General features: G+C 36.0%; 1 protein-coding gene across 1 annotated transcript; it reads left to right on the top strand.

Moving 5' to 3' along the window:
- The first annotated feature begins 5154 nt into the window (after positions 1–5154).
- On the top strand, positions 5155–19223 carry LOC122090058 (ABC transporter C family member 3-like). The gene is made up of 10 exons (XM_042659894.1): positions 5155–6813; positions 7129–7215; positions 7317–7955; positions 8062–8226; positions 16957–17251; positions 17352–17560; positions 17722–18027; positions 18467–18530; positions 18725–18964; positions 19084–19223. Exons 1-10 carry the CDS (start codon positions 5170–5172, stop codon positions 19182–19184), a joined length of 3750 nt encoding a protein of 1249 aa, XP_042515828.1. The 5' UTR covers positions 5155–5169; the 3' UTR covers positions 19185–19223.
- Positions 19224–21743: the final 2520 nt, after the last annotated feature.

The following is a 21743-nucleotide window of genomic DNA, read 5'->3' as shown; positions in this document are numbered from 1 at the left end:
ATCCACTCACACTTGCATACAATAGGGTTCAATCCTAGGACCTTTTCCCTTGGGCGCCCACTCTTCAAACTGAATCTTTCACCACTAGGCTAAGCTAGTGGTTATAAACTATCGGTTTACGCCAAGCCAAATGTGTGCAAAAAAGAAGAGCAAAGCAAAAGAAACATGCCCAAAAGTAAACCAACCCCCTGGACTGCTACGAAAAGCACCATCAGATTTCAAAGTAGCACGATCTAATTCAAAACAAAGGCCTTCTTGGGAGGTTTGATAAGTGACATTTTCTGAACGGTTTTCTCTAATGTAGCTCTTCATATCTAATCTCATCTTGCTCTTCCTCTATCGATGAGATAAAAACAGTTCAATAAACTCTTCGTCATCTTTATTTTTTCATTTTTTCTTTTCATAGAATCCTTGAGTTTATCTATAAAACTTATTTTATAGTTTTATACTATCTTTCATGTTTTTAATTTAATATGATGAGGAAGCATATATGTTTACAATTGAGACAAAGTAAAGAATTCATAAAACTGTTGGGTTTGTAGCTTTTATATAGATCAGTTGAAAATTTGGTTCAATGGTCTAGATGATTTTTTCAATAAGTCTTCAAGTGGCTACAATAAAAACCAAGGTACAGATTGTTGGGTTTGGGAGCTTTTTATCTAGATTGGTAAGTGGATTAATTCAATGGCTTAGATGGGCTAATGGAGAAAGTGGATAATTTTATTGGGCAGTTGGGTCAAGTTGAGTCCAACCCCATATAAAGTCATGTGCCAAGGAGTTGTCATCCACTACCTTTTTTAGTGGATTTCCCTTAAGGAGAAAGAGTTAGTGAGTTTTCTCTACAGTGAAAGAAGAAAGAAAATGAATGGAGAAGGTTGGAGTCTTCTTAAGGGTATTGTCTTCATAGCAAGTAGAAAAATGGAGAAGTTAACAGAGAAGTAGTTGGTTATTGAAGCCATTAAAAATAGATGGGGTGGTCAACAAGGAAAGAAAGGATGAGAAAGTTAGTGCAATTTCTCTAAATAAAGAGAATTAGTGGGTTTTCTTTAAAATGAAAAAATAAAGCAATGATGAATTTATAAAAGAGATGTGTCTATCACAAAGAGTAGTGATAATCCTGATTTGTTGATCCAAATAAGAAACCAAGATGCGAGGTTTCTTGTGAATGTCTCAAGAGGTACGATGTGAACATATATCTATATAAAGATTAAGCAATGAGTCAATGTAAGGATGTACAATGAATGAGAGATGAACGAAGGGTGGACATAGGGGCTTGGGTTTGGCTATCAAATTGCAAGGTTTGTACTTATTTTCTCTTGATTCTAATTGAAGGTGGATCTCATTCCGTGGATGTAAGTGGTTTTGTCAAACCATATAAATATTTTTCCTCTTTATGTATTTGTGATTGTTTCCTTTTGTGTTCTTCTTGTTCTTTCATATATGGTTTTTTGTTTATTTCTGATATAAATAATAGAACGTTACATCCATCCCCCCAATAAAAGCAACATCCTGAACTTTAAAATAGAAATAGTTTTCAATCCTTTTTATAATCCATTATTCATTCATGAAAAACCGAATAAGGCAAGATTGATTTCCTATCGAAATCAAAAAGCTAAATTTGGGTCCAGCATAGGAGACCTGAGACCCTACTCTTTGAATTAGTCAAATAGCAAAAGTTTCCCCATGAGTGAACAGTTTCTGATACTTTTTTCCACTTCTCAGTCTCTCAGTTAAACAAAAGACCACTTGCACAATGATAAAAATGCTAAATCTCATATGGATAAAAGTTGTGACATCCAAGAATACGACAAGTACCAGCCTCGACTGGGAGATCGGTGAGGTGTCCCCACCAAGAATATGATAAGTACCAAAGGATTTGGGATATCGGTGAGGGTGTACAAACTTCAGTCTCACATCACCTAGGGAGAGATTACTAGGCTAGTTAATAACCTCTAGCCTCCTTAATATGGCACAACGCATTTTAAAACCTAGAGGCACATGGGTCAAGAAAACAATATTATGCAAGGTTAATGGGGCTAGGGCATTACAAATGGTATCAGAATAGACCCCAACAGTGTGTAGGACCACAGTGGGGACGCTGTGCCAAAAGGAGAAAAGTTGTGACACCCAAGAATAAGGAAAGTATCAGATCCGGCTAGGAGAATACGACAAGTACCAGGGGATTTGGGAGATCTGTGAGGGTGTACAAACTTTAGTCCCACATTGCCTAGGGAGAGATTACTGGGCTAGTTAATAATCTCTAGCTTCCTTAACATGGCACAATGTATTTTAAAGTCTTGAGGCCCATGGGCCAAATAGGATAATATTGTGCAAGGTTAATGGGGCTAAGGCGTTACAAGAATACGGCAAGTACCAAACCCACCTAGGAGATTGGTGAGGTGTCCCGATCAAAAATACGGCTAGTACCAAGGTATTTGGGAACTCGGTGAGTCAAAGAAGATAATATTGTGTAAAATTAATGGTACCGAGGTGTTACATGAGTTACAAAATCAATCAGTTGCCAGTAATACCTCATTTTATGGCCGATCCCCATACCAAAAGAGATTATGTGTCAATTTTGTATGTGAAATTTGAGCGTCGTCCCTCACATATTATGTGAGATTAGAAAACTCCACACAAAAAGATAAAAGCCCTAAAAGGTGTGCCTGATTGACTTTGAGTTAATAATGCCCACACATGGCCCTAAAAGGGTTTGTGTGACTTGGAGTCAATAATGCCCAATGATTTTCCCTTTAAATTTATAGAAAACTACAACTTGCACATGGAAAAACAAAAATACTAGAGAGAGAAGGGAAAAGAAAGAGAAGGGGAATAAAACTATTGGGAAGAGATGCGTAATAACTTTCTCACTCATTCTGTGAATCAATGAAGAAAATAGATAACAAAATAAAAGTGAAATAGAAATTAAACGAACATAATCCAATCACACATAATATTTAACATAAAATCCCTTCTGAGTGAATGGAAAAATCATGGGGCAACTCCAAGAGCAATCCACTAAAATATCAAATAAAGGATTAAAATATTTCGACAACCACAAGATTGAAAAAGAAACAGCAAGCATTTGAAGAATTATAAGATGACCTCACATACCAACAAGATGCTATCAAATCACCTCTACAAGCCATCAATAATTCGTCCCAATGCTTGGAGAACCCAATCAAATGCCAAAACCGTAATTTTGATCAATGGGTTGAAACAAGAGCTTGAGATGGGCAAAGCAGCCCTAGGAAATGACCCAAATGTGAGAGTAAGCTTTTTTCAAAATTCTTCAACCCTTTTAATAGTCATCTTGCATAATTTTTGTCATAATATAGGACTGAGAAGTATAACTAGCATGGTTATTGTGTATAGTAAATTTCTTTGTGTTCATATTTAAAATGGATTGAAGCAAGGCACTTAACTTGGTGAGTGACTCAACTGGTGATTTATTGATATTTAGATAAAATCAGGTTAATTTTGGTTAGTTTCAGTGTTGTAACTAGTGCCATGTGGTTGTGTGGTTAGTACGGCTAAAAGGACTAGTCAGCCGATGATCTGGATATCCGTCATTAGCAAAAAAAACATCAAAATTTGGTTACCATGTACAGTACATGAAATTGTATTTGTTATATAAGATGGGTTGGAATGATTCACTTAACATGCAGTATGTATCAATCCAACTATTGATTTATAGATAATATCATGTTGAAATGTGGTTAGCTGCGGTGTTGTTTCATGAGGATTTTTCTCCCACAAATTTGATAATCTTCGGAGTTGCCATCATTTGTTTGGCATATTTCTTGTGGAAAGGCTATTGGTTGTTGTTTCTTGCTGAAAGGTTACATTTTGTCAACATTTGACAACTCTATTCATAAGATAATTATGTTGCTGATGTTATTTCTATGGTTACACTACTTGGAACTTGGTATATGGATCTGGTATTTTGGAAGTTTATTTTTATTGTCTTTGTATTTTTCTATTGACATATAGTGCAATGCACTACATTATGTTAAATATAAAAATATTCATTTGGTTATTTATCATATTTCTTAAGTTATACTTTCTCTATTAATGTTCTTAATTGAATATGGACTAATCATATATAGCTGCAACTTTTTCCATTTTTGATTTTCTTATGAAAAATCTGTTCAACTCTTCTTTATACATTTTCAAATAGTTTTTGTTGTCTGTCCATTAACAGGTTCAACAGCAGCTAAGGGTGATATTGAGACTTCAATATTGGTCTAAGTATTTCTGGAACACAAAAGTTGAAAATCGATGGTATTTAGATACAAGAGTTTCCTCAATACTTTTTAAAATGTCCCTACATCAATTCAAAATGTGGTTAAGCTGATAGAATTTGTATTGGATCTGCTTGAGCTAAGCACCCAAATAACAAACAGAAGAAGAAAAAAAATTGCAACTATGAATGCTTACGAAGAATCAAAGAATGATATGGATACCTGGATATTCTTTTCGCAGTCTTCTACAACCATTTTCTTGCGTGGGTTTTCTATTTCTTCACACCTAATTTTGCTATTAGTTTTATCTGTTTCTTGGGCTTACAAGAGATGCACAGTGCCTACCCTTGAAAATTCAAAACCAATGTTGAAAAATACATACTTTTTATACTATTGGTTAGCCCTTATATCTTGCATGAGTTTATCATTCTGTGATCTTCTTCTATGCGTATTAAACCACCTCTTTGGATATAGACATGATTGGCCTGACCTAAATATTTTTGGCCAATTGGATTTTTCATTCAGAAGTCTCACATGGTTTGTGATCTCTGCTTACTTGCACATTCAGTTTTCTCATTCAAGTGAGTCCAAGTTCCCCATTCTACTAAGGACTTGGTGGGTCTTCTTCTTCTTCATGTCTTGTTCCTTTCTTTCTATACATCTTTATCTATATTGGAAACATCTGTCCTTACCATTCTTGCTATGGGTCTCTGATATTGTATCCTTTATTGCTGGTTTGATCTTTTGTTATGCTGGGTTTTTTGGCAATGAACGAGAAGAAGAGGATCTCCATCTTTTGGAGCCTCTTTTTAAAATCAGTTCAAATCAAAACAAATGTGATCATGGACAAAAATCAAGTGTTAGTGGAGAGAATGTAACTCCTTATGAAAATGCCAATCTTTTTAGTATTTTTACTTTTGCATGGATGGGCCCTTTGCTTGCACTTGGATACAAAAAAACATTAAACCTTGAAGATATTCCTCAGATTGCCGATTGTGATAGTGCCAACGCGGTTTTTGCTTGTTTTAGAAATAAACTTGAAACTGATAGTAATGGCAGTGGTAATGGTGGTGAGATAAGTGCACTAAGGTTAGTGAAGGCGTTGATTCTCTCAACATGGAAAGAAATTCTATGGACAACTCTATTCTCCGTTATATGCACATTAGCATCTTATGTTGGACCATGTCTTATTAATGCCTTTGTTAAGTATCTTGATGAACCTCACCAACTAAAATATAAAGGGTATGCGCTAGTGTCTATTTTCTTCCTCTCAAAGCTCATGTGGAGCCTCTCAGAAAGACACTTGTTCTTTCAACTGCGAAAGATGGCAATTAGGGTTCGTGCTGCCTTGTTCTCAATAATCTATAAGAAGAGTCTCAGGCTTTCAAACCAATCAAAGAAATGTCACACTAGTGGGGAGAACATTAATTTAATGAGTGTCGATGTTGAGAGGATTGCCTTTTTCAGTTGGTATGTGCATGATATATGGAGGGTGCCTGTTGAAGTTTTTCTAGCATTATTGATCTTGTATAAGTACCTTGGGCTAGCTTCACTTGCAACTTTTGTTGCCACGATGATTTTGATGTTAGCAAATATTCCATTAGGAAAACTACAAGAGAAATTTCAAAAGGAACTGATGGCTTCAAAAGATCAAAGGATGAAGGTGACATCTGAAGCTTTGAGGAATATGAGGATTCTAAAGCTCCAGAACTGGGACATGAAGTTCTTGGCTAAGATAATTGAGCTACGGAACGTTGAAACAAAATGGTTAAAAAAACAACTTTATACATCAGCTATAATAGCTTTTATCCATTTGTCTGCTCCCATGTTTGTATCCATGGTCACTTTTGGATTCTGTATACTTATGGAAATTCCGCTAGAATCGGGAAAGATTCTATCTGCACTTGTAACATTTGAGTTATTGCAGGGGCCCATTCATAATCTACCTGACACAATCTCCATGATAGTTCAAACTAAAGTTTCCCTTGATAGGATAGTCTCATTCCTCTATCTTGAGGATCTTCATCCAAATATAGTAGAAAATTTTTCAAGAGATGTTGTCGATGTTGCAGTTGAGATGGTCAAGGGGAATTTCTCTTGGGATCTTCATTCCCCTAATATCACATTAAAAGATCTTAATTTTCGAGTGTACTGTGGTATGAGAGTAGCTGTTTGTGGTTCTGTTGGGTCAGGAAAGTCAAGCCTACTTTCATGTATATTAGGAGAAGTGCCAAAGATATCTGGAACCATTAAGTTGAATGGGACAAAGGCCTATGTTGCACAATCACCTTGGATACAAACTGAAAAGATAGTGGACAATATATTATTTGGTAAGGAGATGGATAATGAAAGGTATGAGATGATTATTGAAGCATGTTCATTAAAGAAGGACCTAGAATTGTTTGCCTATGGAGACCAGACTATCATAGGAGAGAAGGGGATCAACCTAAGTGGTGGACAAAAGCAAAGAATCCAGATTGCACGTGCTTTGTATCATGATGCTGATATTTATCTGCTTGATGATCCATTTAGTGCTGTCGATGCTCACACTGGAACTCATCTGTTTAAGGTAGCTATTCTTTGACCATTAATTCTAAAGATCAGCTTGTTAAAATTGATTTAAGTCTATACATCTCATTGCTTATATTATATTTCATTTACCGTAAACTAAAGACCTAATAAATTGATCTACAGAAAATGAAATCATCTCTGTCTAAGAAAAAAAAAAAGACATGCATACATGTGATACTGAGCAATGCATGTTCTTGCATAAACTGTTGGTTTGATATACTTATAAATTATACCAAGATGTACAGGTATTTGGATTTTTAAACCAGAAATTATTCTAAGTGGTTAGAAATGAATATATAAACTTTTATGACAGGAGTGTTTGCTGGGAATTTTGAGTTCAAAAACAATAGTTTATGTTACCCACCAAATAGAGTTTTTAACTTCTGCTGATCTTATCCTGGTGAGATATATACCATATTACCCACTCTTTTTTTTTTTTTTTTTCCCTTCTAGTCACTCAACCTAGTTGGAATTGATTATTTACTTTCTCTTATTTGGCAGGTTATGAGAGATGGAAAAATTACTCAAACAGGAAAGTATGAAGAAATTCTTAGTTCAGGAACTGATTTTATGGAATTAGTGGGCGCACATAATAAAGCTTTAGAATACCTTAATTGTATCAATCATGGGGTTGCTTTAGATAATTTAATTAATGAGGAAGATGATAATATACTATGTAGCGAGAAGTCTATTCAAAATGATGAACCCAAAAACTACAAAATAGAAAACTTGGAGGGGTCAGAAAGCCAGCTTGTCCAAGAAGAAAAGAGAGAACATGGTAGAGTTAGTTTTTCACTCTATTGGAAATATGTCACTGCTACATATAAAGGAGCTTTAGTACCATTGATATTGTTGGCACAAATTCTTTTTCAACTACTCCAAATAGCTAGCAGATATTGGATGGTGTTCGCTACTCCTATTTCAGAGGATGTGGGACCTAATGTTAGAGCATCCACTCTCATCTTCATTTATGTTACTTTCATCCTTGGAAGCTCTCTTTGTGTAATTATGAGGTCCATGTTTGTTGTAATTACTGGATACAAAACAGCCATTCAACTCTTCAAGAAAATGCATTTGTGCATTTTTCGTGCTCCAATTTCATTTTTCGATTCCACTCCAAGTGGAAGGATTTTAAATCGGGTAAGTAAATATATTTAATTATTCTTGTGATCCAAATGATCTTGATTGACCACCATAAATTTTAATATATTTCAAACTATAAATAAAGTCTATTTTTTGTATACAGGTATCAATTGATCAAAGTGTGGTTGATACCTCTATTCCACGTCAATTTGAAGAACTTCTTATTTCAATCATAGGATTTCTTGGAACTATAGCAGTAATGTCATGGGGTGCATGGCAGATGTTAATAATTTTTATCCCAATGACTATGGCATGCTTCTGGTACCAGGTAATTTTATGGCTATTTCCACCTCTCGTAATTTTCAAATCAAGCTTACTATTATTCTACTATGTTTAACAAGCTATATTACAAGTTGGTTCAAGATTTGTTTAATCAGTGAATTATGAATTTGCTTGTTCACACCCAAAGTGGTTTAGCAATGGATGCACATATGCTTAGGTGAGAAAATGGTGATTTAAGCCTCAATATTCTTCTTGAACTTATAATCAACGTATACAAGAAATATATATATATATATATATATACAAATCACTCTTTTCATGTAAATTAGCATATAAAAGTTTTCTAGGAGAAATGACCAACCATGGTTGCACTGTTGATACGCATAAATATTTTAAATATGTATGGATAAAAAATATAATATGACATGCTCCACCGGTTTGAGCACATTAAAAATAAATTTAACAATTAACAATTTTTTATGTGCTATATCCAAATTATTTCCTAGGTATCCAACAGTAAAACTTACCAATCAATCCTTCCACATGCTAATATAATGTGTTGGAACCTTAGGCGTGTAAGTTTGGCCCCAATAGCCCGAACCCATCCTGAGCCCGAACGGGGCTTGGATTAAGATTTTTTTACCTTGGCTCAGGGTTGAGGCCTAGATGCCTAGCCCAGCTCTTAGTTTAACCCTGATTTATATAATATAATTTAGGATTGTCAACCTATCTTTTTATTCAGGATAATGAAATATGTGTTATTGATTCTTATACCCAATTTATACAAAAGTTTCTTACTTCAAAATTTTAATTGCTTCCAATATTTGGCATATTTCAATGCTACTCCGACCCCGATTGCAACAACGAGGTCAATTAGGGTAAGCCCAAACAGGCCCAATCAAGGTCAATTAATGCCGGAATGGATTGGCATGAGCCCGATAGGTTTGGGCCTAGGCATGAACCTAGCAGAGTTAAGTTGGGCTTGGGTTAAGTTTTCAGGACGTAGGGTTAGGCTGGGGTTTAAAGGAACTTAGCCCAACCCAGTCTTGTTTCACCCCTATTACTTGGTCTACGGACTAGGGAAACTTTTGCAAATAATAAATTGATGAATAATATCTCATTTATATACTATCTATGTATTGAAAAAGTTGAATATAAATAAATTGAATATCCATCTCCTTCAATGTTCAGGGGCAAGCTTTATCTCCGTAATTGGTCATGCTTCTATATTCTTACAAATGGCTTGTTGTACTTTTCCTTTTTTACATCCTGTCCACCCTTTCCAGGAGAGAGTCCATGTATTCCGTAGGGCTCATTGAATATAAATCGCTATTCATCCAAAAATAAATAAATACTAAATTAGTCAATAATTGTGAAGGAACTATAAATAAATTTGAAATGATAAATTGATAAATAGTTTTAAATTAATAAATAACTCTCAAATAACTAAACATTAAGAATGAGAGGAAAATGTCCATTGTAATGCCTAACTGAGAGTCTTGCCTTAGTGTAATTTTGGCCATGTGGAGGGCCAATTTAGTTTGAGTGACCAATGGATAGTTGTTCCCCATTGGTATTAGTGGTATGTCAAGTTTTGGACTCAATATCAAATGTATAGATGTAAGGGAAAATACCTTTTTGCTCTCTCTCTCTCTCTCTCTCTCTCTCTCTCTCTCTCTCTCTCTCTCTCTCTCTCTCTCTCTTCGCTCTTTTCCTCCTTCTCACATCTGGTCTGCCTCATAGGGGGTGAATGGATTGAATGGCCTCCAAAACATGGTCTGGCGACTATTAGGGGGATGGGGAAAGCATGACTTTTGGAGTTGCCATCTAGGATTTAGGGCTTAGAACCCTATGGTGGAGCCCAATTTCGATCGAAGGATCGAGCTCGATTAGGGGGTTGGATTCCCGTGAAAGGAAGGAACCCCCGAATTTGACTTCATATTTTGGTTTGTTCCAGAGACAGGGGTCCGTGTCAGGTTATGAGTGTGGGAAGGTGTTAGGCACCCTCCTCGCCCGGAATTTTTGGTTTTTCTACCAGAAGCTTGGATTTCGAATATTCTCCCCCGAGAATTTTAACAGCCTAAGCTAGCATGGAAGTATCACATGAAAAAATTAATAGGAAATTATCACCAGAAGCTTGGATTTCGATTATATACGTAAACTTGCATGAAAAAATTATAGGAAATTATTGAAATATCACATGAAATATAATCTATATTAAAACCATATGAAATAATAAAAATCTACATAAAATAATAGAAAATGCAATTATCCTATCTACATATACATGCAATGCTCTATGACAGGAAAATCATGATCATTATTTCATGTGAGGAACACATGCGGTAACACATGAAATGATGAAACAAATTACATTTAATAGAAAGATGCTAAAATTAATATATGAAACTACAACAATAAATCATTATTTTATGCAATAAACACATAAAATAATATATACATAAATAAGGCAAATGAAATTATAATATAATATCTACATGATAATGACCGATGAATATAGTGAATTTTCCGATAATTTTCCTCGACTCAGGGGTAACGATTCAATTTTCTTCTCTTTCTTAGAGAAATAAAAAAAACTTTCAGCACCTGGGTAAGAAAGTTGATAGGGCTTCTTTGCTAGGGTGTGTGACTACAGATTCTAGTTTCTGGGAATCTAAATTGGACTTCCATACTATATTTCTAGAATCGGAATCAACTCTGAAAATTTGGGCAAGGCTTCCACTCGGTATTCATAGGGTTGGAATCTACTCTGGAAATTTAGTCAAGGCTTCTGCGTCGTCTTCCTGGGGCCGGAATCAGCTCCGAAAATTTGGGCAGAGCTTCAATGCCATATTCCTAGGGATGAAATCAACTCTGGAAATTTTGGACAGGGCTTCCACGCCATATTCCTAGGGTCGGAATCAGCTCTAGGAATTTGGGCAAAGCTTCAACGCCATATTCCTAGGGCACGCAAAAGCATTGCACTTAGCCTAAGTGAAATACTTGGACAACATTGTGTATATTTTTGCACTAAACAACAACAAAATTTATTTGCATTTGATGATGAACAAAGACATTGTCTACTCCATCATGAGAAAATTTAGATTTGGAAAAAAAAATAAAAAAAGAATATTGATACATGCAATTGTTAATGGAATTGTTAATAGGAAGAATGGGAGAATGTTTGTGTGTCTTTAGCTGATACACAAGTCCCCTATTTATAATATAAAATCATGATAGAGTCATGATAGGAGCACATAACAAAACAAATAAAGCGTTTATAATTATACCCCCATCTAGATGGCCCACTCTAATTAGGGTCAATGGAGGGGGGGGAAGATTTAATGTGCCCCTGCGGCACACTAATCCTTATTCAAACACTTTCGCTCAAGTTGGTGCATTGATGTCACACATTCCCAACTTAATTAAACTAGGATAAAACAGCTTTCCAACTAGTCCTTTAGTGACACATCAACTAGTTGATCACCAGACTTCACAAAAGAAACACAAATCAAGCCAGCATTCAGCTTATCTTTGATAAAGTGCTTATCAATCTCTATGTGTTTGGTTCGATCATGCTATACTGGATTATGAGCAATACTGATAGCAGCCTTGTTATCACAGTAAAGCATCATAGGACGACAAATAGGTACACCAATATCATCCAATAGTGGATGCACTCAAATCCCCTATACAATGGCATGAAATTCTGCTTCAGTACTAGATCTAGCCACCACATTCTGCTTCTTACTGCGCCAAATGACAAGATTCCCTCCTACAAAGGTACAATAACCAGAGATAGACTGTTTGTTAGGTGAGCCAGCCCAATCAGCACCTATATAAGCTTTAACTTGGAGGTGATCGTGAGGAGATAATAGGATCCCTTTTCCTGGAGCTACCTTCAAGTATCGTAAGATATGCATAACAACTTCCATATGAGAGGAATAGTGATCATGCATAAACTGACTGACCAAACTTACAGCCACGGCAATGTCAGGTTGTATTTGTGAGATATATATCAATTTCTTACCAACTGTTGGTAGAGGCCTCTGTCAATTGGCTCACCCTCCTTTTCCTTGAGTCGGCTACCAGCTTCCATAGGAATATTAGAAGGATGACAACCCAACATACCTGTCTCGGGTAGAAGATCAAGGGTGTACTTCCTTTGAGAGAGAAAGGTGCCTTTTGAGGACCTAGCAACTTCAATTCTAAAAAAGTACCTTAACTTTCCAAGATCTTTTATCTCAAATTCTTCGACGAGAAAACCCTTGAGATGATCAATCTCAGTGCTATCATTTTTTGTTACCATGATCTCATCCACATAGACAATGAGTATAGTAACTTTTCCACCAGACCTCTTTATAAACACTGTGTGGTCAACATTACTCTGCTTATAACCCACAAATGTTATAGCCTTCTGAAATCTTTTAAACCACGCTCTAGGTGACTGCTCCAAACCATAGAAAGCATGCTTCAACTTACATACCTTGCCTTGAGTTCTTGTGCTAAAGAAACTTGGTGGAATTTTATATAAACTTTAACATCGAGCTCTTCATGGAGGAAAGCATCCTTTATATCAAGTTGATGGAGTTCCCATCCTAGGTTCATAGCACATGAGAGTAACACTCGCACAAAGGTCAACTTGACAATTGGTTCAAATATTTCCTGGTAGTTGATTACATAGGTCTAAGTGAACCCTTTAGCCACAAGCCTTACCTTGTATCTGTCAACAAAACCATCAATCTTTTGTTTTACCATAAACACTCACTTACAAGCAACAGGTCTCTTCCCAGGTGGAAGAGTCACAAGTTCCCATATATCATTCCTTTTTAAGGCCTCTGTTTCTTCCTCCATCGCGACTTTCCATTTTTTTCTATAAGAGCTTTCTGCCAATTCTTACAGACACAAGTAAATGAAAGAGAAGACACAAAGGCACGATAAGAGGGAGAAAGGAAATCATATGAAACAACATGAGATATAAGGTGTTGAATACAGGTCCTAGTGCCTTTTTCTGAGGAAAATATATTGATCAAAGGGAGAGATTATACCCGAAGTATGAGGCTCAGTCAGTTCTGGATCTAGGGCTAGCGAAGGGATGTGTAAAGGTGTTGTAGTAGTGGTGATGGACTGAATTTGCTTATTTCTAGTGTGTCCCTTGCTATAAACTTCAAGAGTTGAGTCATCAATTTGTTTCTGTAATTCACCAATGGTTCTCTGAACTGGAGTCATCTCCCCCTGAGTTGGAACAATAGGTTCTGCCCTTTCATTATCTTGTGGAGCATGAGGATCTTGAGGTGATAATGGTAGGTATACTAGTAGAGCAAGCAGATTCTAAGTCACCTTTTTTTCAATAGTGACTCCAGACTCTCTCTGAAGAAGTGACGATGAGTAGTAACCAACAGATTTATGAAACACAACATCCATTGTTACTATTGTACGCCAATAGAAGGATGGTAACTCTTATATCCTTTCTGTGTAAGAGAGTAACCCAGAAAGATACACTTCGTACTTTGAGGTTCTAATTTTTCTGGTGAATGATGATCCCTAGCATAACAGGCACACACAAAAGTTTTTAGAGGAACCAGAAAGGATGTAGTCCCTGGAAGAACCTCAACAAGAGTTCAAGAGTTGAGGACACGAGTTGGTATATGATTGATTAGGTAGGCTATTGTGAGGACAGCATCAATCAAATACTGAGATGGAATCTGTCTAACAAACATCATAGCTCGAGCAATATCCAATAAGTGCCTATTCTTGCGCTCAGCCACCCCATTTTGAGCAGGAGTGTCAATATAGCTTGTTTGGTGAAGAATCTCATGATCAACTAGGGATTTTTTAAACTGACCCACCATGTACTCTTTTCCATTATCACTACGCAAAATTTTCAAAGTTGTATTGAACTGAGTCTGAATCATTTTGTGGAACCGTTTTATTGAACACTTCACTTTTGTACTGCATCACATAAATTCAAGTAGTTCTAGAGTGACACTCAATAAAGAACGCAAACCACCTTTTCTCAGAAATAGATGTCCAACAAGATGGACCCCATACATCAGAGTGAACCAAATGAAAAAATAGAAGGGCTTCTTTTATTTAAAGATAAATAACTGGAATGAGTCTGTTTAACCAGAGTACAAGCCTCACAAAAGAGTTCATCCGTAGTACATGATTTAACTAAATGCAAAAATAAAATAGATAAGGTCTCAATTGGTAGGTGTCTCAAATGACAGTACCATTGAGTCAATTCAGAAGAAGCAAAGTGTAGTTGATGAGGAGTTATTGATGTTGTAGCAATAAGGAAACAAACATCATCAAGCAAATAAAGACCACCCTGCACCTTGCCACATCCAATTGTCTTCCCCATTGCCATATCCTGAAATATGCAATGGGAAGGAAAAAATGTTACTTTACAGTTTAGGTCCTTAGTAAGACTACTATGGATAGCAAATTAGTAGTAAAATTAGGGATATGTAAAACTGAAGATAAATGTATAGAAAAATAACACTTAATAGAACCCTTTCTAGAGACAAATGATAGGGCGTCATCTGTTACACTAACTTTATCTTTGCCTAAGGTGGGTGAATACTGGTGAAATAAATTGGAAAAACTAGTCATGTGATCGGTGGCACCAGAGTCAATGATCCAGGGAATGGAGACGACTGATGCATAATGACCACCAAATAAAATATTTTAGTGAGCAAAATTGGAACCTGAAGGGACTGAATTGGCAAGAGTTGAAGAATTAGAAGCCTTAAGTGTACGTCTAAAAGCCTGGAGATCCTCTTAGGAGAGTCCAATATCAATTGCAAGAGGAGTGCCCATAGTCTCAACCTGATGGGTTTTAGTTTTAGATCGACCCTGAGCACACTTTGCCCCAAAGTCAGTAAATTTTCTATGGAGCTTCCAATAGTTGGCCTTGGTATCGTATGGTTTGTGGCAGTGTTCACATTTAACCATCTCCTTGGTAGAATCACCAGTTTGATTTGCTCCTTCAGAGGTAATAGTTGATCTAGTCTATAGAACTGATTTTTCAATAGTAGGAATATGTAACATAGAGATACAGCGACATTCCTCAGTATAAACCATAGCAAAGGACTACTCTAGAGTAAGGAAGAGAGATTTGCTAAGTATTCGAACATAAATCTGATCATACTCGACATTCAAGGCTGCCAAAAAGTCATACACCCTATTTTTGTCCACATGTTACTGTAAGCAGTGTTGTCTTCAACTTTTTTGACGTGATAATCTGCATAGTGGTCCAGTTCATACAATAGAGCTCGAAATTCTGCATAATATTTAGACACAAAAGTTCCTACTGGGTAATGGTACAAACTTTCTTGTGAAGTTCAAATACCTGAGCATCATTCCCTAGTTGCCCATATGTTTCCTTGGCAACAGCCAAAATCTAAGAATCAATATCTAATAGCAAAAAGCCTCGAGAAATAAATTGATAAATAGAACAAATCAAGTAAGACATTACCAAGGAGTCATTAATGACCCATTTATCCTGAGGGGTACCCTCATCAAAGGGTTTCTTCAATTTCCTTGTAATGTGTCCAATGAGATCTCTACCAACAATGGTAAGATATGTAGATTTGGACTAGACAAGTCAATTAGTTCTGTCCAATTTCACGAAGCTAGTCCCAAAAGGCATGTAGTCATTTCAACTTTGTCCATCAGACCCAGAGGTCATGGTAGTTACTTCAAGCATGATAAAACTAGTAAAAAATCAATAGAAATACCAGACCATCAAAAGCAACATCAAAAAGTGTCTATCTTGGATCGAATTGCCCAGTAAGGGTAGAGAGGTACTCAAAATAATATCAGGCTTGATGAAGAATTGTTGAGATAAACAAATTAGAATTTTGGGAGAAAACCCTAATTATCAAAGAAGAGGGGAGATTTGCTACACAGACTTGGCAGATGGGGCAGGGGAGATTTGCTACACAGACTTGGCAGATGGGGCCACAAGTCTGGTCAATATCCTCTATAATGGAAGGGAACATGAAGGCCTGCTAAAAAACTGAAAACCTATATCAGAAATTGGCCTCTGATACCATGTTAACAGGAAGGATAGGAGAATGCTTGTGTATCTTTAACTAATCACTCAAGTCTCCTATTTATAATAAAAAATCATGATAGAGTCATGATAGGCGTCATGACTATCATGATAGAGTCATGGTAGGAGTACAAAATATAACAAATAAAGTGTTTACAATTATACCCCCATCAAGCCCCCCCCCACTCTAATTCTGGTCGATGGAGGGGGGAAAAACCCCAATGTGCCCCTGCAGCACACTAATCCTTATTCTAATAGGAATTGAAATTTTATAATATGATTAAAATTTGGTAAGAAAATATTTTAGAGCACAAATTTTAGGATATAATTTTGTTTATGTTGAGTAAATTAACTTTTTTATCAAAGAATTTGGGATAGAAATTTTGGAACATAGGCAACATACAAGTAATTTTTTTTAATTGAATCAACATTTTTTTTACTTTTGGGTGGACAGCCAACATATAATAAGCAGTAACTATTCAAATGAGAAATGTTGAAATATAAATAAAAAATTGAAATATTTTCTTACAGTTTCATATTTGATGATGGTGTCACTATTCGTACCTAAACATAAGCATCTCACATTAAGAAATCCCTCATAAAAAAGGCTATACCACTTTCTCACAAACTATATAAATATACATTCCTCGCACTCATTTTATTTTTCTTTCTTTTTTGCATTATACCTAATTTTTCATTCTTTTTTTTTTTTTATAGCAATACTACACATCTACAGCACGAGAACTTTCGCGACTAACAGGAGTTTGCCAAGCTCCAATTATACAACATTTTACTGAATCTAGTTTAGGTTCAACTACAATCAAATGCTTCAATCAAGAAGAGAGGTTTATAGCCACAAATCTCAAGCTGGTGGATGGTTTTTCTCGGCCAAAATTTTATCTCTCTAGTGCAATGGAGTGGCTATGCTTCCGAATGGATACATTAACATCCATCACATATGCCATCTCTTTGATTTTCTTGATAACAGTACCAAAGGGAGTACTCAGTCCGGGTAAATTTTTATCATGAATTTTATAAAATCATATTTTAGGAGACCAATGATTAATTTCTCATATTAGATCATAAGTTTAAATTTTTTTTCTCTCTTGAAGGTGTTGTGGGTTTAATTGTCACATATGGGCTTTCTCTCAGTATGCATGGGCTCATATGGGATCTTAGCAAACTTGGGAATCAAATTATATCTATAGAGAGAATAATGCAATACACTTGCCTCTCCAGTGAACCCCCTCTGTCGGTAGAAAAAAATAGGCTTGATCATGAATGGCCATCACAAGGGAGAGTTGATATTGTTGATTTACAGGTAACCTACAATCTGGACTCATTAAGATTTAATCTCCTTACTTATTTCCTCATTTTATGGAATAGACTCCATTGAAGTTTAATATTGCTTGACATTTCTTGCTTCTCCTATAGAATTGTTTTAAGCTCAATGATTTAATATATATATATATATATATATAGGTCCGATATGCCCCACATCTTCCTCTTGTATTGCGAGGTCTTTCATGTACTTTCCCCGGAGGTATGAAGATTGGAATTGTTGGGCGAACGGGAAGTGGTAAATCAACACTCGTACAAGCTATCTTTCGTATGTTTGAACCTACAACAGGTCAGATTCGAATAGATGGCATTAATATCTCTAAGATTGGTCTTCATGACTTGAGGTCAAGATTGAGCATCATTCCGCAAGACCCAACAATGTTTGAGGGGACTCTAAGAAGCAATCTTGACCCACTTGAAGAATACACTGATGAACAAATCTGGGAGGTGGGGTTTTTTTCTTTTTCTTTTTTTTTTCTTTTATTTTATAAATAATAGTTAATCAATGACACTAGATAAAATAACATATCTTCTGGTTACTGATGATTCATAGCGAAACAAACACATCTTAATTGACCAGTTAGGACATGTAATTCCATGAACTCCTTTCTCTAAGTCATGTTATTTTTATCTTTTGTTCAATTTTTTTGTAATCCTTTCTACTAAGATATTGAAATCATTTCATTGGATGCATTGGATCATCCTTGGTCCAAGTTTGACCTAAGAGACCTTTTAGTTGGGGTTTGGGAAGTGCATTGTTTTTTATTTTCTCTTACTACCCCTTGCTAGTTCATTTCATATTTTGATTAGCACATCTATAAAGATCAATTATATCATCTAGAATAATCAAACAAGGTGGTAAGTTGGCATAATTCTTTTTCTCCAGGCTTTAGATAGATGCCAGCTTGGTGACGAAGTTAGAAAAAAGGAAGTGAAGCTTGATTCTATAGGTAAGTTTCTTCTCATATTCACTCAATACCAAAGTTAATCAACATCAATTTATCCATGCAAATGATGTCTAATTTTTAGTGTACAACCTGAATTCCCAACCCCTAACCCTTTTTTCTAACAAAAATAGGGGAAGAAAGTTAATGAAAAGAAGATTCCAAATAGCTAACCAATTTTCATATGGCTGTTGTAAAAGTGAATGAGAATGGAGACAATTGGAGCATAGGTCAAAGGCAGCTAATCTGTTTGGGAAGGGTACTACTCAAGAGAAGCAAAGTTATAGTACTTGATGAAGCTACAGCATCAGTGGATACTGTGACTGACTATATAATTCAAGAAACACTTAATCAATGCTTTTCAACATCTACTGTCATCACAATCGCACATAGGATTACATCAATTCGTGATATCAATATGGTACTCCTTCTCGATAACGGTTAGTAGCTCATAATTAGTACGCCACAATCAAATTAATTCAGTTGAGTCATTTAATGTCTTCTCATCCTTTTCTGATGCTTTCCTAATCAGATTGATATATTTCCATGTCCTAAGCAGGCGTTGCAGTAGAGTATGATTCTCCAGCCAGATTACTAGAGAACAAGTCCTCATCATTTGCAAAACTTGTTAATGAGTATACTCGAAGATGTAGTTCTTAGTTTTTGAAAGACCAACTAAAAAAGCTTTTAATGTTCAAATGCAAGCAGGCGATAATAGATTGAGCTGCATTTACATTTTAAGTGTGAAAAAAAAAATTTGTAAGGCGATCTAGGTTGCCTATAATCATTTGAGTTATAAATGTACAGTCAGCGGGAGTTTATAATTACCACTGTTAAACAGATGATGTAAGCATATTCCGCAATGATGCTGCCATATATATGATTTTGAGGTAATAAAATATTACCAAAGCCATATATAGTTTGCGATGGTTTTTAAAAATTTGCCACTAAACCAATCTATAACTTTTTAAAACATATTTTTAAACAATTTTAGAGGTGAACCTAAACATGAGGATTGGAATATTGTTGGGGGCATAAGAAACCTCCAAGCTATAAATATTGGGTCCTATGTTAAGAGTGCATGGCGAAGGCCGAGCCTCATCCTTTCTCCTATACTGCACTCCTCTGATTTTCTGGACAGAGAGAGAGAATTCCGCAGGCCTGAATAAAGGGACGGGAAAAGGTTCTTCAACTATGCTCTGGTCCCCTATGGGTTCTCTTGTCTAATCTCATTAGTAGAAATCAAAGGCGTAATGACATCAATATTGTTGGGTATTTGTCTCGAGCCGCTACTTAGATGAGAGTTTAGGATCCATAAATGTTCCTCCCTAGGGTAGGGGTGTCCAACGGTGTAGTTTTGGTTATTCGGTCCGACTCTTGTTTGGTTTACATTTTGAAAATGTGACACCAAAAATGAACTAGATAGGAATAAGCTAAATCAGAATTGTTTTCATATGCTCTCGATTTTAATAGTTTCTTGCCAGTTGTTGTTATTTGGTTCAAAACAGGTTTACATGTAGACTGTAGTTAATAGTGTTGATTTTGGGAAATGGATTGCAAATTCAGTTTGTAATTTATTTAATTTGGTTCACATTCAATTTACATGCGATTTGTGCCGAATGAATATGATTTGGAGGCCAAGGCTATTAATAAGAACAACAATTAACTTACAAATAGAAACTAACATATCAGCAAAATAATTTTATCCTTGTGCCCAACATTTTCTGCAACTATAGGGAGTTGGAAGAGCAAGAGATTTACCTTTGTGGTGCTCGAAGAATTAAAGTCGAAGTAGAATTTGAAATTAAAAGTTGAAAATGAAGGTTGAAGTTAGAAACTTGCAGTGAGAAGACAATAGGATTTGTAATTTTTATTGGAAAAGGATAAAGATAAAAATTATATATGTTGCTCTGTAACTTGTATCCCATCAAAACACAAAGAATCAAGTATAGAAGTAACCCAACAAAACATGTATTTACTAATTTTTGTAGAGACCCGTCAAAATGGTGAAACACATTAACATAGTTACACTATTGGCACAGGTTAATTGTCGATTGTGCGGTCCTGAACTAAACCAAATAGGGAAAATGACCTACAAAACCAGAACCGGATCGTTATTCTATGGTGAGGTTTGTTTGATCATAAACATTCGGTTCAACTCTGGTAAATGGTTTCAATTGCATTTTTATACCCTTACCTTGGGGGGGGGGGGGGAGAGAGATTTGACCGGTTGGATAAGGCAATGAACCTTTTCGAGATGTTTGGCTTAGTTCAAATGTACGTTTGGGAAAGTTTTATCCACCAAGCCACGCCTAGTCTGGAGACCACTTCTTTTTATGTTGACCACATGTATGTACTATTTGCGTTGTATGATGTATGTGTTGTTCCTTTCATATCCCTTAATGTAGATACTAGATTTTGTCACCCCAAAAGGGCTAGGCAATGATGAGCCAGGAACCCGTTTGGAATGTGGAGTGATCCTTTATTTATATCCCTAATGTCCTTTTCTTAACTTAAGTAGTGTTCATTGTTTCCATATTGGCTTAGGAGGCTTAAAATGAATGAAAATTATTTTAAAAACATGGCAAAAAGTTTCGGCATGCTTAGATTGGACCAAGACCAACCCAAATACCTTAGACCAATCTTGGTTTAAGCAATTGGCTCAACTGGATTAGACCCGGAAATCCACTCAAGTCAGTTTTGACCTTGACTCTAGATGATGATGGCCACATAGTGAACGACACAGCTTGACCTCCTGAACAAGATCGCCTAGCTCAATTGGTGTCGTCCAAAACTCATTATATGTCAACCAAAAGCCATTACACGTCTCTTGTGAAATTGTAGGGATTGTCCAAATCTTAGCGAATGATCTCGACCATTGTAGAACTTGATTTTGTCACCCTCCCCTAGTTACGATGATTTACAGAATGTGGATGTGATCATTGCTTTCCATTGATGGAGGAGATGACTTTCTAAGCGACTTAGATCTGGCTCGAGAAAACCTACCCCTGTCCCAAAATCTATATCTGGAAACCATGACCCGAAACCCTAATCTACACAAATCGGTCCCTACGGAGGGGGTTCAATCTTAGCCTATTATATACTAAGGAATCAAGTCTGAGCGCCCTCCCAAAGTGTGGGAACAACATGTCCAAACATCCCTGATGGTGAGGTAAAGCAAAAACCTTTCCTCAGAAATCCTTGACTATTCAAACAAAA

The sequence above is a fragment of the Macadamia integrifolia genome, chromosome 9 (genome assembly GCF_013358625.1).
Source record: "Macadamia integrifolia cultivar HAES 741 chromosome 9, SCU_Mint_v3, whole genome shotgun sequence".
In the NCBI taxonomy this organism is placed as follows: domain Eukaryota; kingdom Viridiplantae; phylum Streptophyta; class Magnoliopsida; order Proteales; family Proteaceae; genus Macadamia; species Macadamia integrifolia.
Note: the sequence above shows the minus strand (reverse complement) of the source record. Positions and strands in the feature narration are given on the sequence as shown.

Coding starts and splice junctions, on each gene's coding strand:
- LOC122090058 (XM_042659894.1), top strand. CDS start 5,170: ATGGGCCCTTTGCTTGCACTTGGATACAAAAAAACATTAAACCTTGAA. Junction 7,216..7,316: donor CTTCTGCTGATCTTATCCTG/GTGAGATATATA, acceptor CTTATTTGGCAG/GTTATGAGAGATGGAAAAAT. Junction 18,531..18,724: donor AGTGAAGCTTGATTCTATAG/GTAAGTTTCTTC, acceptor CTGTTGTAAAAG/TGAATGAGAATGGAGACAAT.